General features: G+C 37.8%; 1 protein-coding gene across 2 annotated transcripts in view; it reads left to right on the top strand.

Annotated features, from left to right (window-relative positions):
- The window catches only part of ZPBP (zona pellucida binding protein), a 116,715-nt gene extending 92,948 nt beyond the window's left edge, over positions 1-23,767 (top strand). For both annotated transcript variants that reach the window (XM_047095640.1, XM_047095641.1), the window contains one exon: positions 23,673-23,767. In XM_047095640.1, coding sequence (XP_046951596.1) covers positions 23,673-23,767 — 95 coding nt within the window. The remainder of the gene's footprint in view (positions 1-23,672) is intronic.
- The last annotated feature ends 464 nt before the right edge of the window (positions 23,768-24,231 follow it).

The raw sequence follows: 24,231 nt of genomic DNA, 5'->3' as shown, positions 1-24,231 counted from the left end.
GTGAATATCCCTATTTCAGCGTCTTTTGCAATGTGGGTAGGCCAAGAGCCTTTCAAATGATCACATGCTGGTTCTTTTTGCCGAACAGTGCAGTCCTCAGTTTCTCTGCTTCCTCCTGCATTTTACTATAAACAGCAAGGCAAAGCCAGAGTACACCTTTGATTTTTCTTTGTTGGGATTTTTTTTTTTTTTTTTGTCTTTCGTTTTTTGCTAAAAGTTCAGTTTTTGAAATACATATGGCTGTTCAGGTCATTTTTTTTTCTTGGCAACATTTGGGTAATTTGTATCCTTCAGTACCCTAGTATTGCTTTAGTAGCGCTGAACAGATTTTCACGTGTTGCATTTTCATTTTCATTCACTTCAAAATGCTCATTTCTCTTGATTCTACTTTAAGCTATCAGTTATTTATAAGTGTGACATTTAATTTCTACATGTTAAGGGGATTTCCAGATGTGTTTCTTTTATTGAAACCTAGTTTAATTCAGTTGTTGTCAAAGAACATACTTTACATGACTTGAACACTTTATTGAAATGTTTTATGACCCAGCAAATGGTATATCTTGGTAAATGTTCCATTTGTACTTCAAGAGAGTGTGTATTTTTCCCTCACTCGGTAGAATGTTCTTCTGTAAGTATCAGATCAGTTTGTTGATATTATTTGAATCTCCTATATTGCCCCTGATTTTCTGTCTATTTTATTTCTGTCTATTTTATTCTATTATTTAGAGAGGGGTATTTATTTACCTTTCTTACTAAAGTGATTGAGTTGTCTATAGTTCCATTAGTGGTTTTTTGTTTTTTGTTTTTTTTTTTTCATTTCTTTTGAAGTTCTGCTCTTTGGAGCATAAATGGTTAACGTTATCATATCCTTCTATTTATGATAACACCCTTATCATTATGAAGAGTCCTTTATTCCTTGTAATGGTCTTTCCTCTGGCTTGTACTTCGCCTAATGTTAATATTGCCAAATAAGTGAGATTTCTCTTTATTAATGTTAATAGGGTTTATCAGTCAGGGTTCCACCAGAGAAATAGAATCAATAAGATACAAGGATATTTAGAGATTTATTGCAAGAAATTGGCTTATGTGATTTTGATAGCTAGTTAATTAATTTAAAGTCCATAGGGCTGGCCCTCAAGGAAGTTATGCAAAATGTGCATGGCCCCCAGCCGGCAGCTGAAGTTCACAAGCAGAATTTCTTCCAACTCAAGGGAGCCTCAGTTCTGCTCTTAGGCCTTTTAGTGGAGTAGATCAGTTCCCTCTCCCCCCCCCCCAGAATATTATCTCCTTTAATAGAGTCAATTGACTGTAAATGTTAGCCACATCCACATAGTACCTTCACAGCAATGCCTAGATTAGCGTTTGACTGAGTAACTAGCCAGTAGTGCTTATAGCCAGGTTGACACGTAAAACTGACCAGTACACATGCTATGCTGTACCGTTTACTATTTCCTTACTTTAAATGTGTTTTTGTTATTTAAGATGTATTTATTTCAGCAATGTATAATTTGATTCTGCTTTTAAAAAAATCTAATCTGACAATCTCTACCTTTTAATTGGAATCTTTAAACCCATTGTAATGTGACAATTCATATTGTTATGTTTAAGAGTATCGTCTCACTGTTTTCTATTTCCCTCTTATTTTTTGTTCCTTTTTTATCTATTTTTTTCTTCAGTCGATTAAATCAATTGAATATAACTTAAGATTCCATTAATCTTGCTGTTTATTAAGTACAAGTCTGTGTACTTTTATTTTCCTGGTTGCTTTAGGCTTACGATGTATATCATTAATTTAGTGCCATCTGCCTGTAAGTAATATTCTACCCTTTCACGTAAGCGCTAAGCATCTTACGTGGTATGTTTCCATTTCTCCTCCCTTGACCTTTGTGCTAGTCTTGACATCCATTTTAGTTTTGTATGTATCACAACTCTCACACTACATTGTTACTATTTTTATTAGCTGATATCTTTTAGCAGGACATAAATAATAAGCAGATATCATGTATTTACCCATGTAATTACCATACCCAGCAGTGTTGATTTCTCATGGAGACCCACATCCATCCGCAGTTGTTTTCAATGGCCTGGAGGATTTTATTTATTTCTTTTGGTGTGACTCTGCTATTGAAAATACTTCATCTTTCTAATTTCTGAAAAGAGTCTTTCTTTTTCTTCATTTCTGAGCTACTTTGTTTACTAGATATAGAAATCTAGGTTGATAGTTTTTCTGTTCTTTATATATTTTTCCAGTGTGGCCTGCCCCTTGTCTTCTAACTTGAATTGCTTCCAGTGTGCAGCCCTCTGTCACCTCTTTGTTCCTCGGTACAGTAGGTGTCTTTCTTTCCGAGGATCCTTCTAAAAGTCTCTCTTTATCACTGCTTGTGAGGAACATACATGGGAGTCACCTCCATGTAGTTTTTTCTTTGTGATTCTTGCCCTTGGAGTTTGTCTTTGAGTTTATTGGATCTGTGGACACTCTGTGCTCTTTGAATTCGGAAAATTGTTCAGCTTTATTTATTTAAATAACTATAACCCCCTTCTCCTTTAGAGATTCCACTTAAAAGCACGGGAGCCTGACAGTTTCTCACAGCTTTTTGTTGATCTCTTCACAGAAAAAGTCTTCTGTGTGTTTATTTTGGAGTTTCTATTGTTTCGTCTTCACACTTTACTAATCTTTTCTTTTGCGACATCAAATCGACCATGAAGCGTACCCTGTGTAGTTTTTCATCTCACACATTCTTAGGTTTTGACTTCCAGATAACTTAAACACTTTTTATATCTTCCATGTCTTAAGTTTTGAACTTACGGAATATTGTTATATTAATTGTTTTAATGGTCTCTTCTACTAGTTCTTACATGTTTGTTCACAGTAGCTTGCAATTCACTTATTTGTCTTTTTATTATGAATCCTACTTTTTTGCCTCAGGTACCAGTTAACTTTTTACTGAATGCTATATACATTATGCGTGTTTTGTTGTTTGTTGTTGACTATTTTTGTATTTCTGTGTTTTTATATTAGTGAGTTTTGTTCTGGGACACACTGATAAGTTGTTGGGAGACAGTTTGACCACTTCTGATCTTGCTTTTAAGGTTTATTAGGCTGAACCAGAGTTTAGTCTAGGCTGATTACTCCCTACTATTGTGAGAATTTTCTGTTGACTGTGGCCATATGCCTATCATTCTTGAGGGTTTCCATACTAACTAAATATAGTAATATGCACTAAAACCACCCTGTATGAGCACTGGGTACTGTTACATTATAGTATGGCAATAGAACCTAAAAGCTCATCTCCTAAGAAAACAGTGGAAAGCTATGTGTTTTATGACTAGCCTCAGAAGTCACCTCGCTTCACTTTTGCCATACTCACAAAGGTCTATGCAATTTCATAAGGAGGTAACACAGACTCTACTGCTCAACAAAGTCACAATTGAAGAATATGTAGGATGGGATACATTGTGTTTGTCATCTCTGGAAAAGTCCTTTGTATTTCCATATACATTTTAGAGTCAGCTGGTCTATTCCATTTGCAGTAAGCCTGATAGAATTATGATTTAGACAGAATGTGGCTTTGTATTCATGAGCTATTTCATTTTTTTCATCATTATTGTGGGATAATTGACAACATTCTACATAAGATGTACAACTTGACGTTTTGATATATGCATACATTGTGAAATAATCACCACAATCAAGCTAATTAACATAATCCATCACCTCCCATACCTCATATAGGTACCATTTGTGTACGTGTGCATGGTGACATCACTTAATATCTACCCCATTCGTGAATTTCAAGTATGCTGTACAATATTATTAATTATAGTTACATCGCTACGTTTTGAGCTCTAGAACTTAATTCATCCTGCATAACTGAAACTATAATATCTCCTTATTTCTCCTTCCTACCAGCCCTTGGCAACCCACTATCCTACTCTCTGCTCCTTTGAGTTTGACTGTGTTAGATTCTGCATGTGAGAGAGACCAAGCAGTATTTGTCTTCCTGTGTTTGGTTTATTTCACTTAGCGTAATGTCTCCCAGGTTCATCCATGTTGACACAAATGGCAAAATTTCCTTCTTTTTTAAGACTGAATAATATTCCATTTTATATATAAATCATATGTTCTTTACTCTTTTATTCGTCGATGGGCATTTAGGTTATTTCCATATTTTGACTGTTTGTAAACCATGTGTCTGATAAGGGGTTAATCTCCAAAATATATAAGGAACTCCTACAACTCAATAGCATAAAAACAAATAATCCAATTAAAACACAGGCAAATGACCTGAATAGATATTTCTCAGAAGACATACAAATGGCCAACAGGTGTATGAAAAGGTACTCAAAATCACTAATCACCAGGGAAGTGAAAATCAAAACCACAATGAGATCTCATCACGTTATTATCAATAAGACAAAGAGACCTTAGGTGACAAGTGTTGGCGAGCATATGGAGGAAAGAGAACCCTTGTACACTGTTGGTGGGAATGCAAACTGCTGTAGCTATTATGGAAAACAGCATGGAGGTATCTTTCTTTGGCTTCTGGAAGTACTCTCATGAGTATTCTGTCATTTTCAGTGAGAATGTCTTACACATTTTTGACTCTATTTTAAATTGGATGTTTTTTATTGAATTTTCAATTGCTGACTGTTAAAATACAAATACTAATTTGTATGTGCGATTTATTTCCCATGACCTACGAAACATAGTTATATTTGTAGACCCCTCAGGTTTGTTATGTAAATAATCATATGGTTTAGCAAATAAAGTATCACTTATTCCTTTCAATCTTTGTGCCCCGTATTTCTTCTTTGCTGTTGCAGGGGCCTTAAGTAAATATTTAATATAAATTATGAGAAAAAATATGCTTATCTTTTTTCTAATCTTAAGGGGAAAACATGCCATATTTCACCTTGAAGTATAATGCTAGCTGTGTTTGTTTTTATACGTCCTTTATCAGACCAAGAAATTCCTATTTATTCTTAGTTTATGAGATATTTTATTACGGATGAGAGTTGGATTTTGTCTACTGCTTTTCTGCATTTATTAAACTAAAACAAAATTATACTTAATCTTTAAAAATATTTATTGAGCCTTACGTTCTTTGGACAGACTCCACATCATCATTATATATTGTCGGATTTAACATGCTCATATTTTAAGGAATGGTGTTATTTATATTATGCATTTTATTATAATTTCTTTCTCAGTTTTAGGATCATGAATATTCCAGCCATGAAAAAACAAGTTGGCTATGTTCTTTCTTCTGCTGTATTTTAAAAAATCCATGTATGGGTATTATGTATATGTGTATGATACATATGTTCATGTGTATGTATGTAATAATAGTATTTTTTTCCCTTAAGTATTTTATTGAATTCACCAAGGAAACCATTTGGGCTAGGAGCTTTATTTGTGGGAAAATATTTCTTTAATCAACTTTATGAAAGTGTCATTAATGCACACGTTTTAATTTTAAATGCAGACATACGAATTATACAGTTCAGTGAGTTCTGGTAAGTGTTTTCATCCATTTAACCAGTGCCACTCGGAGGATACAGAAAGTTCTGTTGCCCCCAATTGTTCCCTTAATGCCACTTCATAACCACTCACACCTACTTGTTAAAGATAACTATTTATCCATTCAGCTTTTCATAGGCATTTGGGTTGTTTCTAGTTTTGGCTATTGTGAATAAAACTTGTAAGCACATCTCTGTGTGAGTTTTTGTGTGGAGCTACATTTTCATCTCTCTTGGGTGAACATGTAAGAGTTAAGGTGTAGGGGGATATGGTAAGGTACGTTTAACCCGTTAAGCAACTCCCAAAGTTTAAAGAGTATTGGTTGGATGATTTTCACATCCGCAGCAATGTATGAGATTTCTGCTTGTTTCACATTCTTGCTGTCTTGATATTGTCCATTTTAAAAATTTTAACCGTCTCAACCAGAGTATAGTACTCTGCCATTTGTAGTACAATATACGGTTACCATACAGCTGATACCAAGTACCTTCTCGTGTTCTGTTTGAGCACGCAGGAATATTCTTTTGTGAGTTGTTGTTCAAATATTTTCCTCTACCCTTTTGTCAAGTTATTTTTCTAGTGAACATTGGCGTATGAAGGTTTATTCATATATTCTGGAAATACGTCCATGTGTTTTCTCTTTGGACTTTCTTACCGGTGTCTTTCAAATACCAGAAGTTTTAATTTTGACAAAACTAAGTTTCTCAGCATTTTTCTTAATGGCCCAAAGATAATTGTGTTCAAGAAGTTTCTGCTTACCCCAATTTCATGAAGAGTTTTTCCTATTTTCTTGTAGGAGTATTGACTTCATATAGTGTGGCCTTGCCAAACACTGCTACTGTGCTAAGAGTTTGTTTTTTATTTTTGAGGATTTTTTTCATACCTGATCATGTCACATGGGAATAAAGACACTTTCACTTTTTATTTACAGTTCCCACCCCCTCTGTTTGTATTGCCCCGTTAGTCCGGCTGGCAGGTTTGGAAAAGCGCGCAACAGAAGTGGTGAGAGTTGGCATCTTTTTCCTCTTCCCTTGTCACAGTCCACAGGCTTTCCCAGTTCAGTGTGATACTAGTTAGAGGTTTTTCAGAGGTGCCATGGCTGGATGAAGGAAATTCTCTTCCATTCCCTGTTTATTTCAATTTTGATTATGAATGAGTTGAATTTTGTCACGATTTTTATACACACTGTTGAGATAATCATATGGTTTTTATCTGTTATCATATTTTATGATGAATCGATGGATACATAGATGTTGAACTGACCTTGCATAAGCTCACCTAATGTAAACTATATGTGATCATCATTTACCATTTCTGGTTATCTCTGGGTTTTATATGCTTACTGTTAGGGATATTTGTATCTATATTCATGAGGGACTTTGGTCTGTAATTTTGTAAATACTCGTAAAAGTTTAGTAGTAGGGCACTGCGGGTTTTAAAAATGAGTTGCAATCATTTCCTCTTCTTGCTTTGTCTAAATAGTTTGTAAAATTTATGTCATTTTCTCTTCAAATGTATAATTCTTCATTGAAGCTATCTGTACCCGGAGGTTTATTTTTATTTGTTTGGTTTTGCTTTGGGGGGGCAGAGAATTATTATGGCTGTTTGGAAACAGATCTTTTTCTTATAATGATATAATGGTGTATTTCAAACATCTAGAAGCCTATAAAATGATACTGCAAACACGTACACACATGTATCATTGCAACAAGTAAACAAGTAAATCTACTCAAAACAGGTTTTATACTGTCGCTTATTTCATATTCTAAGATTTGAAGCAATTTAAATATGAAACAGCTGAATTCTCCTATAAACAAGGCCTCCATAGTCCATCGTCTTTCCTTTCTGCCTTGATATATCTGTTCTCAGAATCTGGTATTTTTTATCCCACTTCAGGATGTTTTACTTTTCACTTTATTTATTGAGGTAATCAGTAACCATAGATACTATTGGTTTGCATGGTAATCACGAAATACACGTTGTCTTACCTTAACCTCTGTGACTTGTTTTGTTTGAGCTCAACATTGACTTAGAATTAACTTCTCATTTTGAAATCATACAATGTAATAACTTGGACATGCATGCATCCATGAAACTATCACTACAGTCCAGAAAAAGGTTTTCGCCATAACCCTGAATTCTGCTTCTGCCTTTTTGTAATTGAGACTGCTTCAACATTCATTCTGAAACAAACACTGATATGCCTTGTGTCACTGTGTATTAATTAGCATGCATTTTTATAGCTTTCTATAAATGGAATCGTGCAGTATATAATGTTTGTCAGAATACTTTTCACTCAGCATAACGATTTTGAGATTCATCAGTAGTATTACTGCATGTCTTAATGGTTTGTTCTTTATTGCTGAGTAGTGTCCCTTGTATGGATATACCACATTTTGTTTATCCATTCACCTGATGATGGACATTTGGGTTGTTTCCAGTTTTAGGCCATTACAAATAAAGCTGCTATGAAAATTCCTGTACAAGTCTTTGTGTGGACATATGTTTTCAGTTCTCCTGGGAAAATACATATGACTGCGATTGCTGGGTCATGGTAAGTGTATGTTTAACTTTATAAAAAAAAAGCCAAATTATTTTCTTAAGTGGCTCTACAATTTCATGTTCTACCAGCAAAGTTGGGGAGTTCCAGTTATTCTAAATCCTTCCAAAGCAGAGTATGGTTACTCTTTTTAATTTTAGCAATTCCAGTATGGGTGTGTGCATGTGCATGTGCGTGTGTGTGTGCATGTGTGTGTAGTGGTATCTCATTGTGGTTTTAATTTTCAGATTCCTTTTAAAAAGATACTTTCAAGTTCCCATTGGATATTGGTATTTTGTTTGTACAGTGTCTGCTCAAATATTACCTTTCCCATTTTTTTTTTTAATTTTTTTTTCAACGTTTGTTTATTTTTGGGACAGAGAGAGACAGAGCATGAACGGGGGAGGGGCAGAGAGAGAGGGAGACACAGAATTGGAAACAGACTCCAGGCTCCGAGCCATCAGCCCAGAGCCTGACGCGGGGCTCGAACTCACGGACCGCGAGATCGTGACCTGGCTGAAGTCGGACGCTTAACCGACAGCGCCACCCAGGCGCCCCACCTTTCCCATTTTTTAAGCTGGTTCTTGTCTTACTGAGTTGTAAGAGTTCTTAATACAGTATAGACAAAAGTCATGTTCCAATATACAGGTTTTCTTCGCTATCTGAAACTTCACTTTATGCCACTTGGTTTTTAGTAATGACCTACCTTAATTTTTTTTTTTTTCAACGTTTATTTATTTTTGGGACAGAGAGAGACAGAGCGTGAACGGGGGAGGGGCAGAGAGAGAGGGAGACACAGAATCGGAAACAGGCTCCAGGCTCTGAGCCATCAGCCCAGAGCCTGACGCGGGGCTCGAACCCACGGACCGCGAGATCGTGACCTGGCTGAAGTCGGACGCTTAACCGACTGCGCCACCCAGGCGCCCCAGTAATGACCTACCTTAGAAACCGTTTTCACTAACTGAAGAAACTTGAGGGGATTTCCACTTCTAAGAAGTGGTAGTTGCTTCTTTGCTTGACACCATTTACGGCATTCCAGAATGTTTCATAGGAATGCCCTGCTTTCAGATAGAGGGGAACCTGTATGTGCCACGAATGTGTCGTCCCAGACTGGCCTGCATTTCCGTTTTCAAAGAAAAATGTTGAAGTCCAACTAACTCATTTTTATCGTATGGCTCATGTGTCTTAATAAAGCTTTTCATATTCAAAGACCACGAAGATTTTCTCCTGGGCTTTTTGTTTCGTACTTTGGGTTGTACATCTAGGTCCATGGTCCATTTTGAGTTCATTTTTGTGTTTAGTATGAGGTAAAGGTTGATGATCATTCATCCCATCCTGGTGATCCAGCACCATTTACTGAACACTTTTCTTCCTCCATTAAAATGTCCTTGGCGCCTCTATCAAAATTCAACTGACGATGCTTGTATAGGCTCAGTTTTGCTCCGCTCATCCACACATCTATTATTTCACCAATACCAAAGTGTCGGTGGCTGTACTTTCATAGTAACTATTATATTACATTTTAAACATTTCTTTGGTTATTCTGTTTTGTGAATTACTGTGTACATTTTAGAATTAGCATGCCAGTTTCTGCAAACAAGCCTGCTGTAGTCTGAATAGATTGTATTTATTCTGGAGACAAAACTGATAATAATTAATCATCTCAAACATACTCAGTCTTCCTGACAGTGAACACGGTTATTCTCCATCTGTGTAAATTATTTTAAATTTGTCTCAAGGATGTTTTGTAGTTTTCAGTTCTTTCTCAGATTTATTCTTAAGGATGTTAAAGGGTTTTCTTGCTCTACTGTAAATGGAATTTTTTTAATGACTTATTTTCCAGTTAGCTTATAAGAGTGCAGTTGATTTTTTTAAGAGGATATTAAGGCATTTACTGATTACACATGATATATGATGCACAGGCTTCATTCCCATTTATAATTTTATCTGATACCATCATTCAATTCAGATATATGAGATAGGATATGCCAAAAACAACCAAGTAAATTCTGTGATTGCGCTTGGGTGATTCTTTTAATAGTGAACTGCAGGTCACAACAGTAAATGTCAGCTCACCTGTACCAAAGTTTCTGGAGACCATGGCTTCTGTGCCTGAGCAGGTGGTAAATAAATTTTGAATGGAACCTAGAATGACCTTGAAGGAATTCTAACTTCACATTGTTGGGATAGTTTACCAAAATGGCTTCAGAGTAGACTAAGTTTATACAGCACATTTTTAAAAAGACACACTCATTCAGCATCATGATCAGACTATTACATTTAACAATCGACAACATGGGTGCAAAAAAAAAAATCTACACTGAAACCCTCTGTTGGAATGCTTTACACCCTCCATAGAACAGAAACTAAAGGGGTGCCTCGGTGGCTCAGTTGGTTAAGCGTCCGACTTCATTCAGCTCCGGTCATGATCTCATGGTTCCTAGGTTCGAGCCCCACATCAGGCTCTGTGCTGACAGCTCAGAGCCTGGAGCCTGCTCCGGATTCTGTCTCTCCTTCCTGCTCATGCTCTTTCTCTCTCTCTCAAAAATAAACAAACATGAACAAAAAATTGGTTTAAGAAACTAAAATAACCTGTTGTACAATTAGTTGCAAATACAGCCTTCGAGACTTTTGTCCATGCACGTGAGTATTGTCTAAAACATGTCTTCTTTGTAGCAGCTGGGCCCCGCCACCACTGTGCGTGACTGAGTTCACACATATCATGTAACCTATGACTTCCCTGTCACTTCTGTCTCTCCTCTCCTGCTCAGCTTTATTTTCTGACATGAATTAAAATCTTCTGCCACTGTCATAGCTACAGTTCCTGCTGGAACGACCACAGCCACCTTGGCTTCGTGATTTGGCACAATACCGGCCTCGACCACCATAGGGGCCAGGGCCTCTGCCTCCAAAATTCCCTCATTTCTTGGGTCCACAATTAGAAGATTGATTGTTGTAGTTGACACCACTGTAGTTTCCCTCATCTCCAGAATTGCTTCCATCATCACCGTGTCCATTCACGCCACCCCCACTGCTTCCATATCCACCACCACCTGGACAGCCACCACGCTTACTGCAGTTTCCTCTGTGACCACCACCAAAGTTTCCAGAGCCACATCCATCTGGCATCTTTTACTTAGGACTTTCCTTTACTTCACAGTTGTGGCCATTCACATCGAATGATAAGCTTGTCTCCTGAACCGTGAGATCACGACCTGAGCCAACTAAGCCCCCCAGGCACTCCACAGCATGCTGTTCCTGAAGTCAGAGTCATCTAATGTTAACAAAAGCAAAGCCTCTCTTCTTGCCACTGCCTCAGGCAGTCAGGATTTCAGTCACTTCAGTTTCCCCTTACTGTTCCACATACTCTCTTAGATGACATTCTTCAGTGTCTTCTTTAATGGCACCAACAAACTCTTTTTCACAGTGAAGTGGGGCCCGGATCTTTGAGAACCTCCTCTTGAGACAGCCTCTCCCATCCACCTTGTGTGGCCTTGCCTTCATGGCTGCACCCACCTCCTCCACAGTGGCCGACATGACAGATGAAAGCTGTGGAACACTTGGTGTTTGGATCTCTCGTTACTGCTCCGTTCATGAACGTGCCCCGGCCTCGCAGTGACCCCTCAGCCTCCCCTCGGCTGGTTCAAGTATGAAACCTCTGATGAAGAGCTTCACGGCCCTTTGATCTCTTAGACTTTGACTTAGACGTGATGGCGGTCGGAGGGGAGACTCTGAGGATGCTTACTCAGTGGTGCCCACAGGTGCAGTGGATTTGTAAATTCTTACCTGGGTCATGTGACCCTATTTAATTCACTGATTGGATCTTGTAATTATGTATGCTCTGTGTAGTTTTACATGAGTAAACCTATCCTCTGCAAGTAACATCAGTTTTACTTCTTATGATTATACCTTTTATCTTGCTAGCTTTATTACAGTGACTAGATCCTCCAATACGGTGTGGAATAGAAATAAAAACGGGTTTTTTCCAATATTAGAGATAAATAACTTTTTACTTTTAAGTATGATATTAGCAGTTGGATTTTCTTGGATGCTTGTTGTCAGTTTGAAGCAGTCCCCCACCATTCTTAGTTTGCTGAAGTCTTGATCATGAGTCGTTAGTGAATTTTGTCCTATATTTTATCTGCAGCCTTTGAAATAATCATGTTTTTTTTTTCCTTTCTTACGCGAGTATAGCAGTTTGCATTGATTGATCTCCTAATCTTGAAACAACCTTGCATTTCCAGTGTCCCTTTCGATGTATTCTTTATCCCATTGGTCTATTAATAGGGTGTTAATTTCCACATATGTGTGTGCGAACTTTCCACTTTTCTTCATGTTACAGATTTCTGGCCTCATTCTGTTGCGATTGTAATAAGATGATTTGTATGCCAGTCTTTTAAGGTCTGTGTTATGGGCTAAAATATTCTCTATGCTAGAAAATATTCCATGTGCACTTGAGAAAAATGGGTATTCTATCACTGTGAGTGGAGTGTTTTTGTATATCCATTAGGTTTAATTGGCTTATTGTGCTATAAGCCCTCTGCTGATCTTCTGTCTAAAAACTCTATCCATTATTTGAAGTGAGGTAATGAAATCTCTAATTATTAAACCGTAGAGCTGTCAACTTCTCCCTTAATTCTTTGTTTGCTTTATATATTTTGTGTGCCTATTGTTTGTCGTATATATTTTTATAATTGTTATATCTTGGAGAATTGACCCTTTTATAAGTATATAGTTTCCTTCTTTTTCTCTTATAACAGGTTTTGAGTCTTCTATTTAGTGTGATACTAGTATAGCCATGCAGCTCTCTTCTCATTACTATTTTCATGGAATATCTTTTTCCATCCTTTTACTTTCAACCTGTTTGTTTCTTTTGATCTAAAGTGAGTCTTCTCCAGATTGCATAAAGGTATATCATGTTTTATTTATTCATTCTGTCAATCTCAGTCTTCTGATAGTGGAATATAATCCATTTACATTGAAAGTAATTACTGACAGGAAAAGATTTATTTCTGCCATATTACTTACTGTTTCCAGTATGTTGATTGTTTTCCAGAGTTCTTTCAACATTAACTCTGAGAGTTTTTGTTTGATTTTTTTTTTCAGGTCTTTTTGGTTGGGACAACCTTTTGGGGCTACCTGTATTTTTGCTGATGTCACTGTATTCATTTTTTGAAACTTTTGTGTCTCTTTATTCTATAGAATGGGCAGTTCCTGTTGGTATGTCTTCGTATTTACTGACATATTCTACTTTTGTTGTTATTTTGCTGTTAAACATATCCAGGTTTGTTTTGTTTTGTTTTGTTGTTAGTATTTCAGTTTGGGGACCTAGAATTTTCTTTTATATGCTTTAGAGCTTCCATTTCTCTGATGCAGTTTTCCAGTCTGCTCACTTATTATGACAGTGTATTCCTTTATGTCCGTGAATATATCTGTGCTAGCTGCTTTGAAGTCTTCATGTCTGATTACCACATCTGTGTTATTTTGGATCTGTTTCTACTGATCTTTTTCCTCTTGACGATGAGTCACAGTTTTCCAGGTCTTTGAAAATCTAATAATGTTTATGATACACTAAACTTGATGGATAGTGCTGTATAGAGTCTTCTGATTTATTTTTCTTCTGAAGATTGTTGATTTGTGTTTAAGCGATATGCCAGATTCAAAATCTAAACTCTCTCCCCCACCGTAGGCATCATCTTCGTGGTTTGTTCAGCCTTCCGACTCTTGCTTTTGCTGAGCGTGCAATATCATGGATACACGTGAAGGTCATACATTAGCCAGTTATCTGGGTGGAGTTTACATGCAGATTTTAGAGCCCCTGACGCTGTTCACTGAATTTCTCCCATTACTTTCCATGTCTTCTAGTGGCCTAAAAGCCTGTCCTTTTACTTTTTGAAACCAGTTAAGACTGGACTGCTGCTTCAGTTTTATCTACCCGTGGGCCGCATGGACTGACAACTGCCCGCCGCAGAAATCTAGAACAGCTTTATGCGGTACAGTTCTCTTCTTTCAGGAGTTAGCGTGCCTTCGGTATCTGCCCGCCTTTGCCACCTCTTCAGGGCTGTCCAATAGTGTGCTGCTTTTTCCAGACTTTATCAACTCTTACTGCAGATGTGTGAATTTAGTACAGTCTAGATTTGGAATTCTAACCACCTGTTTTTTTTAACATTGTGGACATTGTTTTTGGTGCATGTTTTTTGTCTAACATAGTCTAAGTCTCATTGCTTATTTTCTCGATATCTTTTTCACAGTCATGGTAAAATTATTTTTCTAATAATTTATTTCATTAATGTCAAAGTTTTTTCTTTACCCTCAGATCTAAAAATAAGGGTACATGCCTTATACATGTCTTTTAAAGGGTTTTCTCTTGTGTTGTACCAATCTGCTGTAATTCCTATTAAACGTCTTGATGTCTAGAGAGGACAAACCACTTGATTTATTCTTTATAAATGCTACCAGTTTTAAATTGTCAAGTTAAATAAAATAAAATTGTGGTTGAGGTTTTGAGTTACAGCTGATATAAATTAATTTGGTTAATATTTATATTTTTGCTTTAGTAGCATAAGATAGGATTTTTAAAAATCCAGCCTGGGAATCTCTCTAATGGTAACCTGTTTTAACTGATTCACATTTTGTAGACTGTGTTTGTGAGATTCATCCATATTTTTTGTGGTTATAACACTACTTAAAATTTTTTTATTTCCATATAATATTCTATTATGTGAATATAAAAAGGTGTATATATCTGTTTTATTGTTTAAAATGGGTTCATACTTCTGAGTTTTCTTGCCATGAAGAACAATGTGGTTATGAATAGCTTTGTGTATATAGCCTAGTATCCAAGATTCTTCAAAGTGTTTACCTAATACTGGATCAATAGATATGTAATTCGTTAAAATATATCTGTGTCTTTTCCAAATTTGGTGTGTTAATTAACACTTTTACAACAGCAGTGTGGGACAAATCCTGTGTGCAGTTCTTGGCATAATCACGCTTTAAATATTTGCAATCTGATGACCCTTATGTCTTGTGTCACATTTTTTTAAATTGTGGTAGAATATACATAAAATAATTTAATCTTTTAAGCATATTTAAATGTACAATTTAGTGGCACTAGGTACGTTTACATTGTTGTATAACTATCAGCACCATCCATCTTTAGAACTTTTTTAATCTTCTTCATCTGAAATTGTGTACCTATTAAATGATAAGTCCCCATTCCCTTCTTCCTTTAGTCCCTGACAGTCACCATTCTGCTTTCTGTCTCTATAAATTTGTCTACAATGGGTACCTCGTATAAATGGGATTATACAAGTATTTGTCCTTTTGTGATTGGCATGTTTCACTTAGCTTCTGTGTTGTAGCATATGTCAGAATTTCCTTTCTCTTTAAGACTGAACAGGATTCCATGGTACGATGGACCACATTCCCATTCCCTAAAATGTGTGGTAGGTGACCAGGACACAACCCCATCCCCTTCCACGTTACTTTTCATGGTTTCACGTTCCCACGTTGGTTCATGTTAGTTCACCTAACACTTATGTACCACATCTTTTTTTTTTTTATTTAATTCTACAATTTTTTTATTTCAGCATAGCAGACACACAATGTGACATTAGTTTCAGCTGTACAACATAGTGGTTCTGCACGTTTATGCACTATGCTGTGTTTACCACGAGTGTAGCTACTGTCTGTCCCTTCACAAAGCTATCACAGTATCATTGACTGTATTCCCTGTGCTGTGCCTTTTGTTCCCATGACTTACACCACATCTTCTGTATCCATATGTATGTAACCACATTATCTTTATCCACTCATCTGTCAATGGAAATTTCGGTTGTTTCCACCTCTAGGCTCTTGTGAATAATGCTGTAGTGAACCATGCATGTACAGATAACTCTTTGAGATCCTGCTTTGAGTTCTTTTGGATACGTTAGTTAGTTCTATGTTAGTTTGGGCTTCTGTAATGAAATCCCATAGACTGGATGGCTTAAACGGTACATTTTTCACACACACACACACACACACACACACACACACACACACACAATTTTCGAGTCTAGAAGTCCAAATGTAACCTTTTGGCTGATTCCATTTCTGGTGAGTGCTTTCTTGGTGGCTTGCAGATGGCATAACATGCCACCTTCTCATTATGTCATGTGTGCAGAAAGAGTGAGCAAGCACTCTGCTGTCTCTTCTTATAAGGACACTAACTGTCAGATCAGGGTCCCACTCTTGCGACCTCATTTAAGCTTAATTACTTCCTTTAGAGGCCCCATCTCTAAATAGAGCCACACTGGGAGTTGGGTCTCAACATATACGTTTCAAGAGAGGCACACACCTTCATTCCACGTACTTATACCCAGAAGTGGAATCACTGGATCATTGGTTTTTAATTTTTGGAGGAACTGCCATATTGTTTTACACAGAGACTACTCCATTTTACATTCCCACCAACAAAGCACAAGGCTTACAGTTTCTCTACCTCTTGGCCAACATTTGTTATTTTACCTTTTTGTTTTGTCTAATAACTCGCCATCCTCATGTGTGTGAAGTGGTGTGTCATTGTGGTGTTAATTTGCATTTCCTTGGTGGTTAGTGATGTTGAGCATCTTTTCATGTATTCGTTAGTTATTTGTGTGTCTTGTTGGGAGAGATGGCTCCTCAAAGCTTTTGCCCATTTTTTAATTGGGTTAATTTTTGTGGTTGAGTTATAGGAGTTCTTTGTTTTTATTATTGGGGTATTAGCCTCCTTGTCTGATATATACTTTGCAAATAATTTATCTGTTTTTCTTTTGTACATACTTGCTTTTGGTGTTATATAAACAAATCATTGAAAAACGTAATGTCATGAAGCTTTTTTCCTGCGTGTTCTTCCAAGAGGTTTACAGTTTCATCTCTTCTTTTTAGATCTTTGATCTTTTTAAGCTAACTTTTATGTAAGGTCAGAGTCCAGCCTCCTTCATTTGCATATGGATATGGGCTTACCTGCTACCCTTGGTTGAAATGACTGTTCTTTCCTCATTTGAATGATCTTGGTACCCTTGTCCAAATCATTTGAGAGTTTTTTTCTTGGCTCTCTACTTTATTCTCTCTCGCTCTGTCTTTATGCCAGGACCACACCATTTTTATTATCGTAGGATTAAAATCTGCAAGTGTGAGATTTCCAACTTTGTTCTTTTTTTCAAAATCTTTTTGGCTATTCTTGCTCCCTTGAGGTTTCAGTGAATTTTAGGATGGATTTTTCTTTTTCTGAAAACATTGTCACTGGGAGTTCAATAGAATTTGCATAGAATCCATGAATGGTTTGCAGTAGTATTGACAGCTTAACAATAGTAAATGTTCCTGCCCATGAACAGGGGGTGTCTTGTCATTTATTTGTCTCTTTTTGATTTCTTTAAGTAACTTTTAGTAGTTTTTGGTATACAAGCATTATGCTTTGTCAGTTCAGTTTATTCCTAAATATTATATTTTTATTTTATTTTTATTGTGAACAGGACTGTTTTCTTTATTTCCTTTTTGGATTGTTCATTGTTAGAAACACAACTGATTTTTGCATGTCAATTTTGTCTCTCATAACTTGGGTGAATTTGTTTATCAGGTAAATTGGGGGGGGAGTTGGTGGATTCTTTAGATTTTTTTTGCATATAAGATCATACTGTCTGTGGACAGGCTAACATTACTTCCTCTTTCCAATTTGAATTTGCTTTTTTTTTTTTTTTTTTTTTTTTTGCTTTCCTGCTCTGGGTAAGACTTCCAATATTGTATTAAAAGAAGGAGAGATAGTAGTCCTTCTTATCTTTTTCCTGATCTTAGGGGAAAAGCTCATAGTCTTTTATGATTATGATATTGGCTGTGGGTTTTCATGAAGGCCCTTTATCGGGTTGAGGAAAATCCATTTTATTCCTCTTTTTTTTTTTTAAAAAAAACATTACATAAGTATCTATTCTACCCACCGCCAAACTATTCTACTATTCTACTATTCTATTCTACTATTCTCCTATTCACCACCACCCTCTCATGATGTGAGAGGGAATTAATCGAGAACACAACACAATTTTAGCTTTTAAGGAATGTATCCTCTAATTGGGTATAAATCTGAACATATGAAAATATAAGTAACAATGACTGAACATGGTTAGGGCCAGACGGATGATACAGATTTGCTCCCAGTGCTCAGGAATGAAAAGAACACAAGACTGAGTTCTGTGCATATGATACTGAGTGTTGACTGTGTTTCAGGCACAGTCACAGAAATACATATTTCATTGATTTCTTCATGATAATAGCTGAAGCTTTGCTGAGTCTGGCCACTGTTTTCTTAAGCATCATACATCCCGTTGATGTAGGAAGTATCCTAATTTTGTAATCAAGGAATTTGAATCCTGGCAATCTTAGGGTACTTGCATGCGTTCATAAAGATATTAAGTGAAAAATTCGAATTTGAAACCAAATTTGACTCACTGCAGAACTCCTTTTTATTTGGCAACTTTGCCTTCTGTTCCTTCACGTATGTTCCTGTGGCATCTGTCTTCCCTGTTGAGGTAGAATGGACAAAACTGTAAGATGCTCACGGTGTACCCTGTGATGGTTTGGTATGCATTTGAGAGGATTTCCCCCATCTAGTTAACTGGCACCCCCATCACCTCACATAGTTATCTTTTATTTTATTTTATTTAGTTTTGGGGAGAGCATTTAAGTCCTACTTTCTTAGGATCAAACCTTCAGCTAGAAGATGGATAAAGTCTAAGGATCTAACATATCACGTAGTAACTATGGCTGATAACTCTCCACTACATAATTCAAATTTGCTTAGAGTTTTCACCATAACGTGATGGTGGATTTTGCCAAATGCTTTGTGTGCATCAGTTGAGATGATTGTATGGGGTTTTCCCCTTATCAGTCTGTTAATGTGATGTATTGCATTGGTTTTCACATATTGAACTGTCATTACATTTTAGGAGTAAGTCCTAAGTGACCATGACATATAATATAATCCTTTTAATATGCTGTTAAATTTGGTTTATTATTTTGTTGAGGACTTCCATCCGTATTCATAAGGCATATTGGCCTTTTGTTTGTTCTCACGTACCGTCTTTGGCTTTAGCGAGATGGCAATTCTGGCCTTACAGAATGAGTTTAGATGTTGTTCCTCCTCTTCAGTTTTCTGGAAGCATTTGAGAAAGATTGGGGTTCATGTTGTGTTTTATTTATTTATTTATTTATTTATTTATTTTTTTTAGAATTTGGTAGAATTCACCTGTGAAGGCATGGGGACTTGGCCTCTAATTTGCTTGGAGATTTTTTTTTCTTATGTTTTGTTGTATTTTTTTATTTTTTAATTCTGGTTAAAAAGCACATAACATAAAATCAACTACTTTAGCCATTTTTAAGTATACCGTTCAGTGGTCTTAACTTTACATCGTTGTGCAACAGATGTCTAGAACTTTTTCATCAGCTGGAAGTGCATATCTTTTGAAGAACTTCTGTTTCTTCCTCCCCTCCGCTCCTGGAAACCACAGCTCTTTTTGTTTCTGGATTTTGATATTTTTAAATACTTCTTGGGGCACCCGGGCGGCTCAGTTGGTTAAGCGTCTGACTCTTGAGCTCGGCTCAGGTCACGATCTCACAGTTGGTGAATTCAAGCCCCACATCGGGCTCTGTGCTGACAGCATGGAGACTGCTTGGGATTCTGTCTCTCCCTCTCTGTGCCCCTCCCCAGCTTGTGTGCTCTCGCTCTCTCTCTCTCTCAATAAATAAACTTAAAAAAAATACTTCTTGTACGTGGGATTATGCACTGTCTTTTTGTAACTGGCTTCATTTCACTTAGCATAGTATTCTCAGGATTCATCCATATTGTAGCACATCACAGGATTTATGTTTTTTAAGCTGAGTAATATTCCAGTGTGTGTGTATGCCACATTTTCTTTCTCCATCTAGCCAATGAGGGATGCGTAGATTGTGTTCACCTCTTGGCTGTGGTAATACTGCAGCGAACAAAGGCGTAGGACATCCCCTCCCATCGCAGCGGCGACTTCTCACATTCCCACCAATGGTACGAGGCCTCTGGTGGCTTCACACCTTTGCCACCACTTGTTCTTTTCTTCTTCTTCTTCTCCTCCTCTTCCTCCCTGTTTTGTTTTTTTTTTTTTTTTTGATAGTGTCCATTCTGATGGGTATGAATGAAGTGATACCATATTCTTGTTTTGACTGGCATTTCTCTAACAGTTATTGAAAAGATTGAACACTTTTTCATGTTTGGTCCTATGTGCTTTCTTCTGATTCTTCTGTATACTTGGCTGCATTTATTTATTTATTTATTTATTTATTTAACTTTTCTTTCTTTCTTTCTTTCTTTCTTTCTTTCTTTCTTTCTTCCCTTTCTTATTATACCTTTCTATTTTTAAACATCTTCATTTCCCTAAGAGTCTGCACCCCGCTCCTCCTGTGGCCCTTGGGTGTTCTCTGTGTAGTCCTCAGTCACCAGTCTCTTGTCCCAGGTGTCTGTGGGTCTGTAATCACTTTGTGGTTCTCAGAATGTGCCCAGGGCTGTTCCCGGCCAGAGATTTGCCCTACGTCTGAAACAAGCAGCGCTGAGACCAGTCCCTCGGGTGGCCGTCAGACAGGTGGCCAGTCCGGTCTGCCCTGCCCTCTGGTTTGTGGGCTGGAAGGGAGCACTGGCTGCTGCTCCCCTGGAGGCAGCCTGGCCTCCCCTGTGAGTCTGCATGGGGGAGGAGCTCTGGGGCAAGGGCAAGCAGAAGTGCCACAAATTTTCCACCGTGTTGAGCCTGCCTTCTTGATGGGATGTTCATCTGGTTGCTGTTGGTCTCTGACTACTTTCCAAAGCTGCTATAAGGTTGTTTTAGCCAGTCTCTTCTTGTTTGTTTAGCATTTCCTTGGGAGCCTGGGGGCCTGGAGCCGTCATCTTGCTGAAGTCACTTGAGCTGTCATCTTGCTGAAGTCACTCTCAGTATATTAGTTTGATGCTTATTCACATTTCCCAAATTCTTTCTTTTGTTTGAATGAAGTAGGCTCCACACCCAACCATGGGGCTCGAACTCACGACCCTGAGATCAAGGGTCAGATGCTGTACTGACTGAACCAGCCAGGCGCCCCCCATTTCCCAAATTCTTACTTTCTTTGAGAGCTTTTTTTTGGTGGCTCAGTCAAATTGACATGTATATTTTCTCTTTTTTTCCTATTTTTAAATTGGTTTTCTGTCCTTTCCTCATTGATTTATACAAATTCTTTGTATATTCTGAATAGTATTCTATTGGTTATTTATCTACAACTGTGCCCCCAGTTTTGTTATTTGGCTCATTACTTCTATGATTTTTGTAATTAAGTTCTTAATTTTGATACCACGTGTAGCATACTTTTGTATTCTGGTTGGTTATTTCCCTTCTTAAGGAAGTATTCCCTGAAGGTTTTGTCCCCCACCTCTCATCTCTTTGCACGTTGGTACTGATTAGTCACCAATGCTCCACCCTGCTTCGTGACACAATCAGGATCTCATCAGGTCGCTCTCATGCCCGTAGCCAGGAAATACTCTGTTCAGTGAGACTAAAAGCTAGAAGACAATTTTGCTAATCTTCTCCTTTAAATGTAACTAGCATTTTAGCATTTTTCCTGAATTCCACATAAAAGGGAACATGACATTTTAGGATAGACCTTAGGAGAGAGGGCTGCAGACAAGTTCTCTGAGGTATTACAGCACATACGGCATCATGAAGATCTGTTAATTCTGAGAACATTTATTAGAAGATCATATGTATTCAAACTGGGGTTTAGACAATTTCATGCCAGTGTCTGCTCTGCTGGTGACCCTGTGTGTAAAGTGTATGTAAAGACTGCCCGCAGATTCACTTTTCTCTGCTCCCTGTGTAATGACTTAACACTGGTACCTTTTCTCAGCATGTCCATATTGTGCGTCAAGAAATATTAATATGCATTTTGGAAGAAAGTGTACTGCGATCACGCATCTTTGGAAAACATCACATCATTACAGTTTTACCCTATACATCACCACTTTAAACACTGTTGTTATGACCACAGCAAAAATCGATTTCACTTGGTCTAACCAGTATTTTTTACATAAAAGATCGATTCAGACTTGAGGAAATCTGCTGAACCTAGAATGAAAAATACTTCATCTGAGTAACAGTTAAGATATTTCCCAGTGAAAGAATATTATTTGAAAGAAAGATACAAAGTTAAATAATGTAATATGACCCAGATCCAGACAGTGATCTGCATTACTGAATCATGGTGCTAGAAACAGAATCTTCTTTGATGGCCCATAACAGCCATACCTTAGACATGCAATTTTTAAAAAAATTTTTTTAACGTTTATTTATTTTTGAAGGAGAGAGAGCACGCGAGGGGTAGAGGGACAGAGAGAGGGGGAGACACAGAATCCGAAGCAGGCTCCAGGCTCTGAGCTGTCAGCACAGATCCCGACGTGGGGCTCAAACCCATGAGCTGCGAGATCACGACCTGAGCCGGTCGGACGCTCAGCTGACTGAGCCCCCCAGGCGCCTCACTTTAGATGTGCAGTTAACATCTTTGTGAATCCTTGGCTGACTACATTTGCAATAGGAAAAGGAGGAACAGCCCAACGAGAGTCCTTGGCATCACATGACCTTCATGCCCCTGCCTCAAATGGAAGTGTAGGGAAAAGCACCGGTCCCACCGAGGGCAGAGCATTTATTGAAGGCTTGCGGTGTTCTGGATGCTTTTTCATCTATGTCATGTGATTTCAGTCCTCACATCACAGCATAGACTTGGTTGTCACTGTGCCTGTTTTACAAATGAAGAAGCGAGAACTAGGAATCGACTGCTTACCCAGAATCCCAGAGTCCATAACAGAGAGTGTATTTGCCATTAGATTCTTTCTGCCATTAGAGTCTTTACTTCCTGCCACGCAGAGACAGCTGTGGCAACATATTCATTATATACAGGGATGATCGAACCACGTTAAGCTAGTGACTTTTCCCAGATTAAACATTTAGCAAGTGACAAATAGGAGTTGAGGTCACGAGATTATTAGAAATAAGCTGCAGGTCCTTGCCGTGTTCAGGGCTGTCTTTATGTGTCGGCATATGGACCGTCTTCACCTCCCTGGCTTCTGGTGAAGCACACACAAGATGACCCCGCCGGCTTTCTGAACTCAGCATTATGTGAGGAGTAAGATTGTGTGAGCTCGTAGTCTTAATCTAAGCCAGGATCACAGTGAAAAGTTACAACTTTTCGTAGAAGGCATTTAGAGTGGTCTGAATAGAAACAGCTAGTAGATGGTTGCTGTCAGAGATTATTGGTGGGAAGGGGGATGGAGAGATACTTAATGGAGATAGAGTTGCAGTTCCTCCCAGATGAAAAAGTTCCAGAGATAAGTTGTACGACAAGGTGAATATACTTCACGCTATCGAAGTGGACACCTAAGAACGGTTAAAATGGTAAATTTTATCTTATGTGTATTTTGCCACAGTTACAAAGGAGCATGAGTTATAAAAAGGAATAAAGAATCTTTTTTGAAAATGTATCCTCCATGTAAAATTAATTTATGTGGCATTTGAGGAAACTGTTACCTATTGACTTATTCTTTATTCACAGTGATCTGCAGTCCTGGATCTTATAACCCCCGTGATGGAACTCACTGCCTTCAGTGCAACAGCAGCCTGGTGTATGGAGCTAAAGCGTGCTTATAGGGCCATTGTTCTGAGTTCTTTGGTGGTTTATTAAACACAAAAGTATATTTTTGAAGTATTAATACATAATAAATCACTATTATGCCAAAATTAAATATACTAGATTTTACAAAATCTGGTGTCATCATTGTCATTGAAATAGCGTATGTCCAGATGCTCCATGAATGGAGCACCCACTGATCCTTAGCCATCGGTGCCGATCCCACACACGACTTCAGAGTGTTTCTTGGATCGCTGCTTTTTAAAAATAGTTCCAAATATGCTATATTGGTGTTACCCCAAAAGATACTTCAGGATTATTTTAAAATCGCCCATTCTGGGGCGCCTGGGTGGCGCAGTCGGTTAAGCGTCTGACTTCAGCCAGGTCACGATCTCGTGGTGCGTGAGTTCGAGCCTGCGTCGGGCTCTGGGCTGATGGCTCAGAGCCTGGAGCCTGTTTCCCATTCTGTGTCTCCCTCTCTCTC

Source organism: Lynx rufus, unplaced genomic scaffold, assembly GCF_022079265.1.
Source record: "Lynx rufus isolate CCGP_SWC_20201006 ecotype Redwood Valley unplaced genomic scaffold, mLynRuf1.p SCAF_4, whole genome shotgun sequence".
In the NCBI taxonomy this organism is placed as follows: Eukaryota; Metazoa; Chordata; class Mammalia; order Carnivora; family Felidae; genus Lynx; species Lynx rufus.
This window is presented reverse-complemented; position numbering and strand designations above follow the sequence as displayed.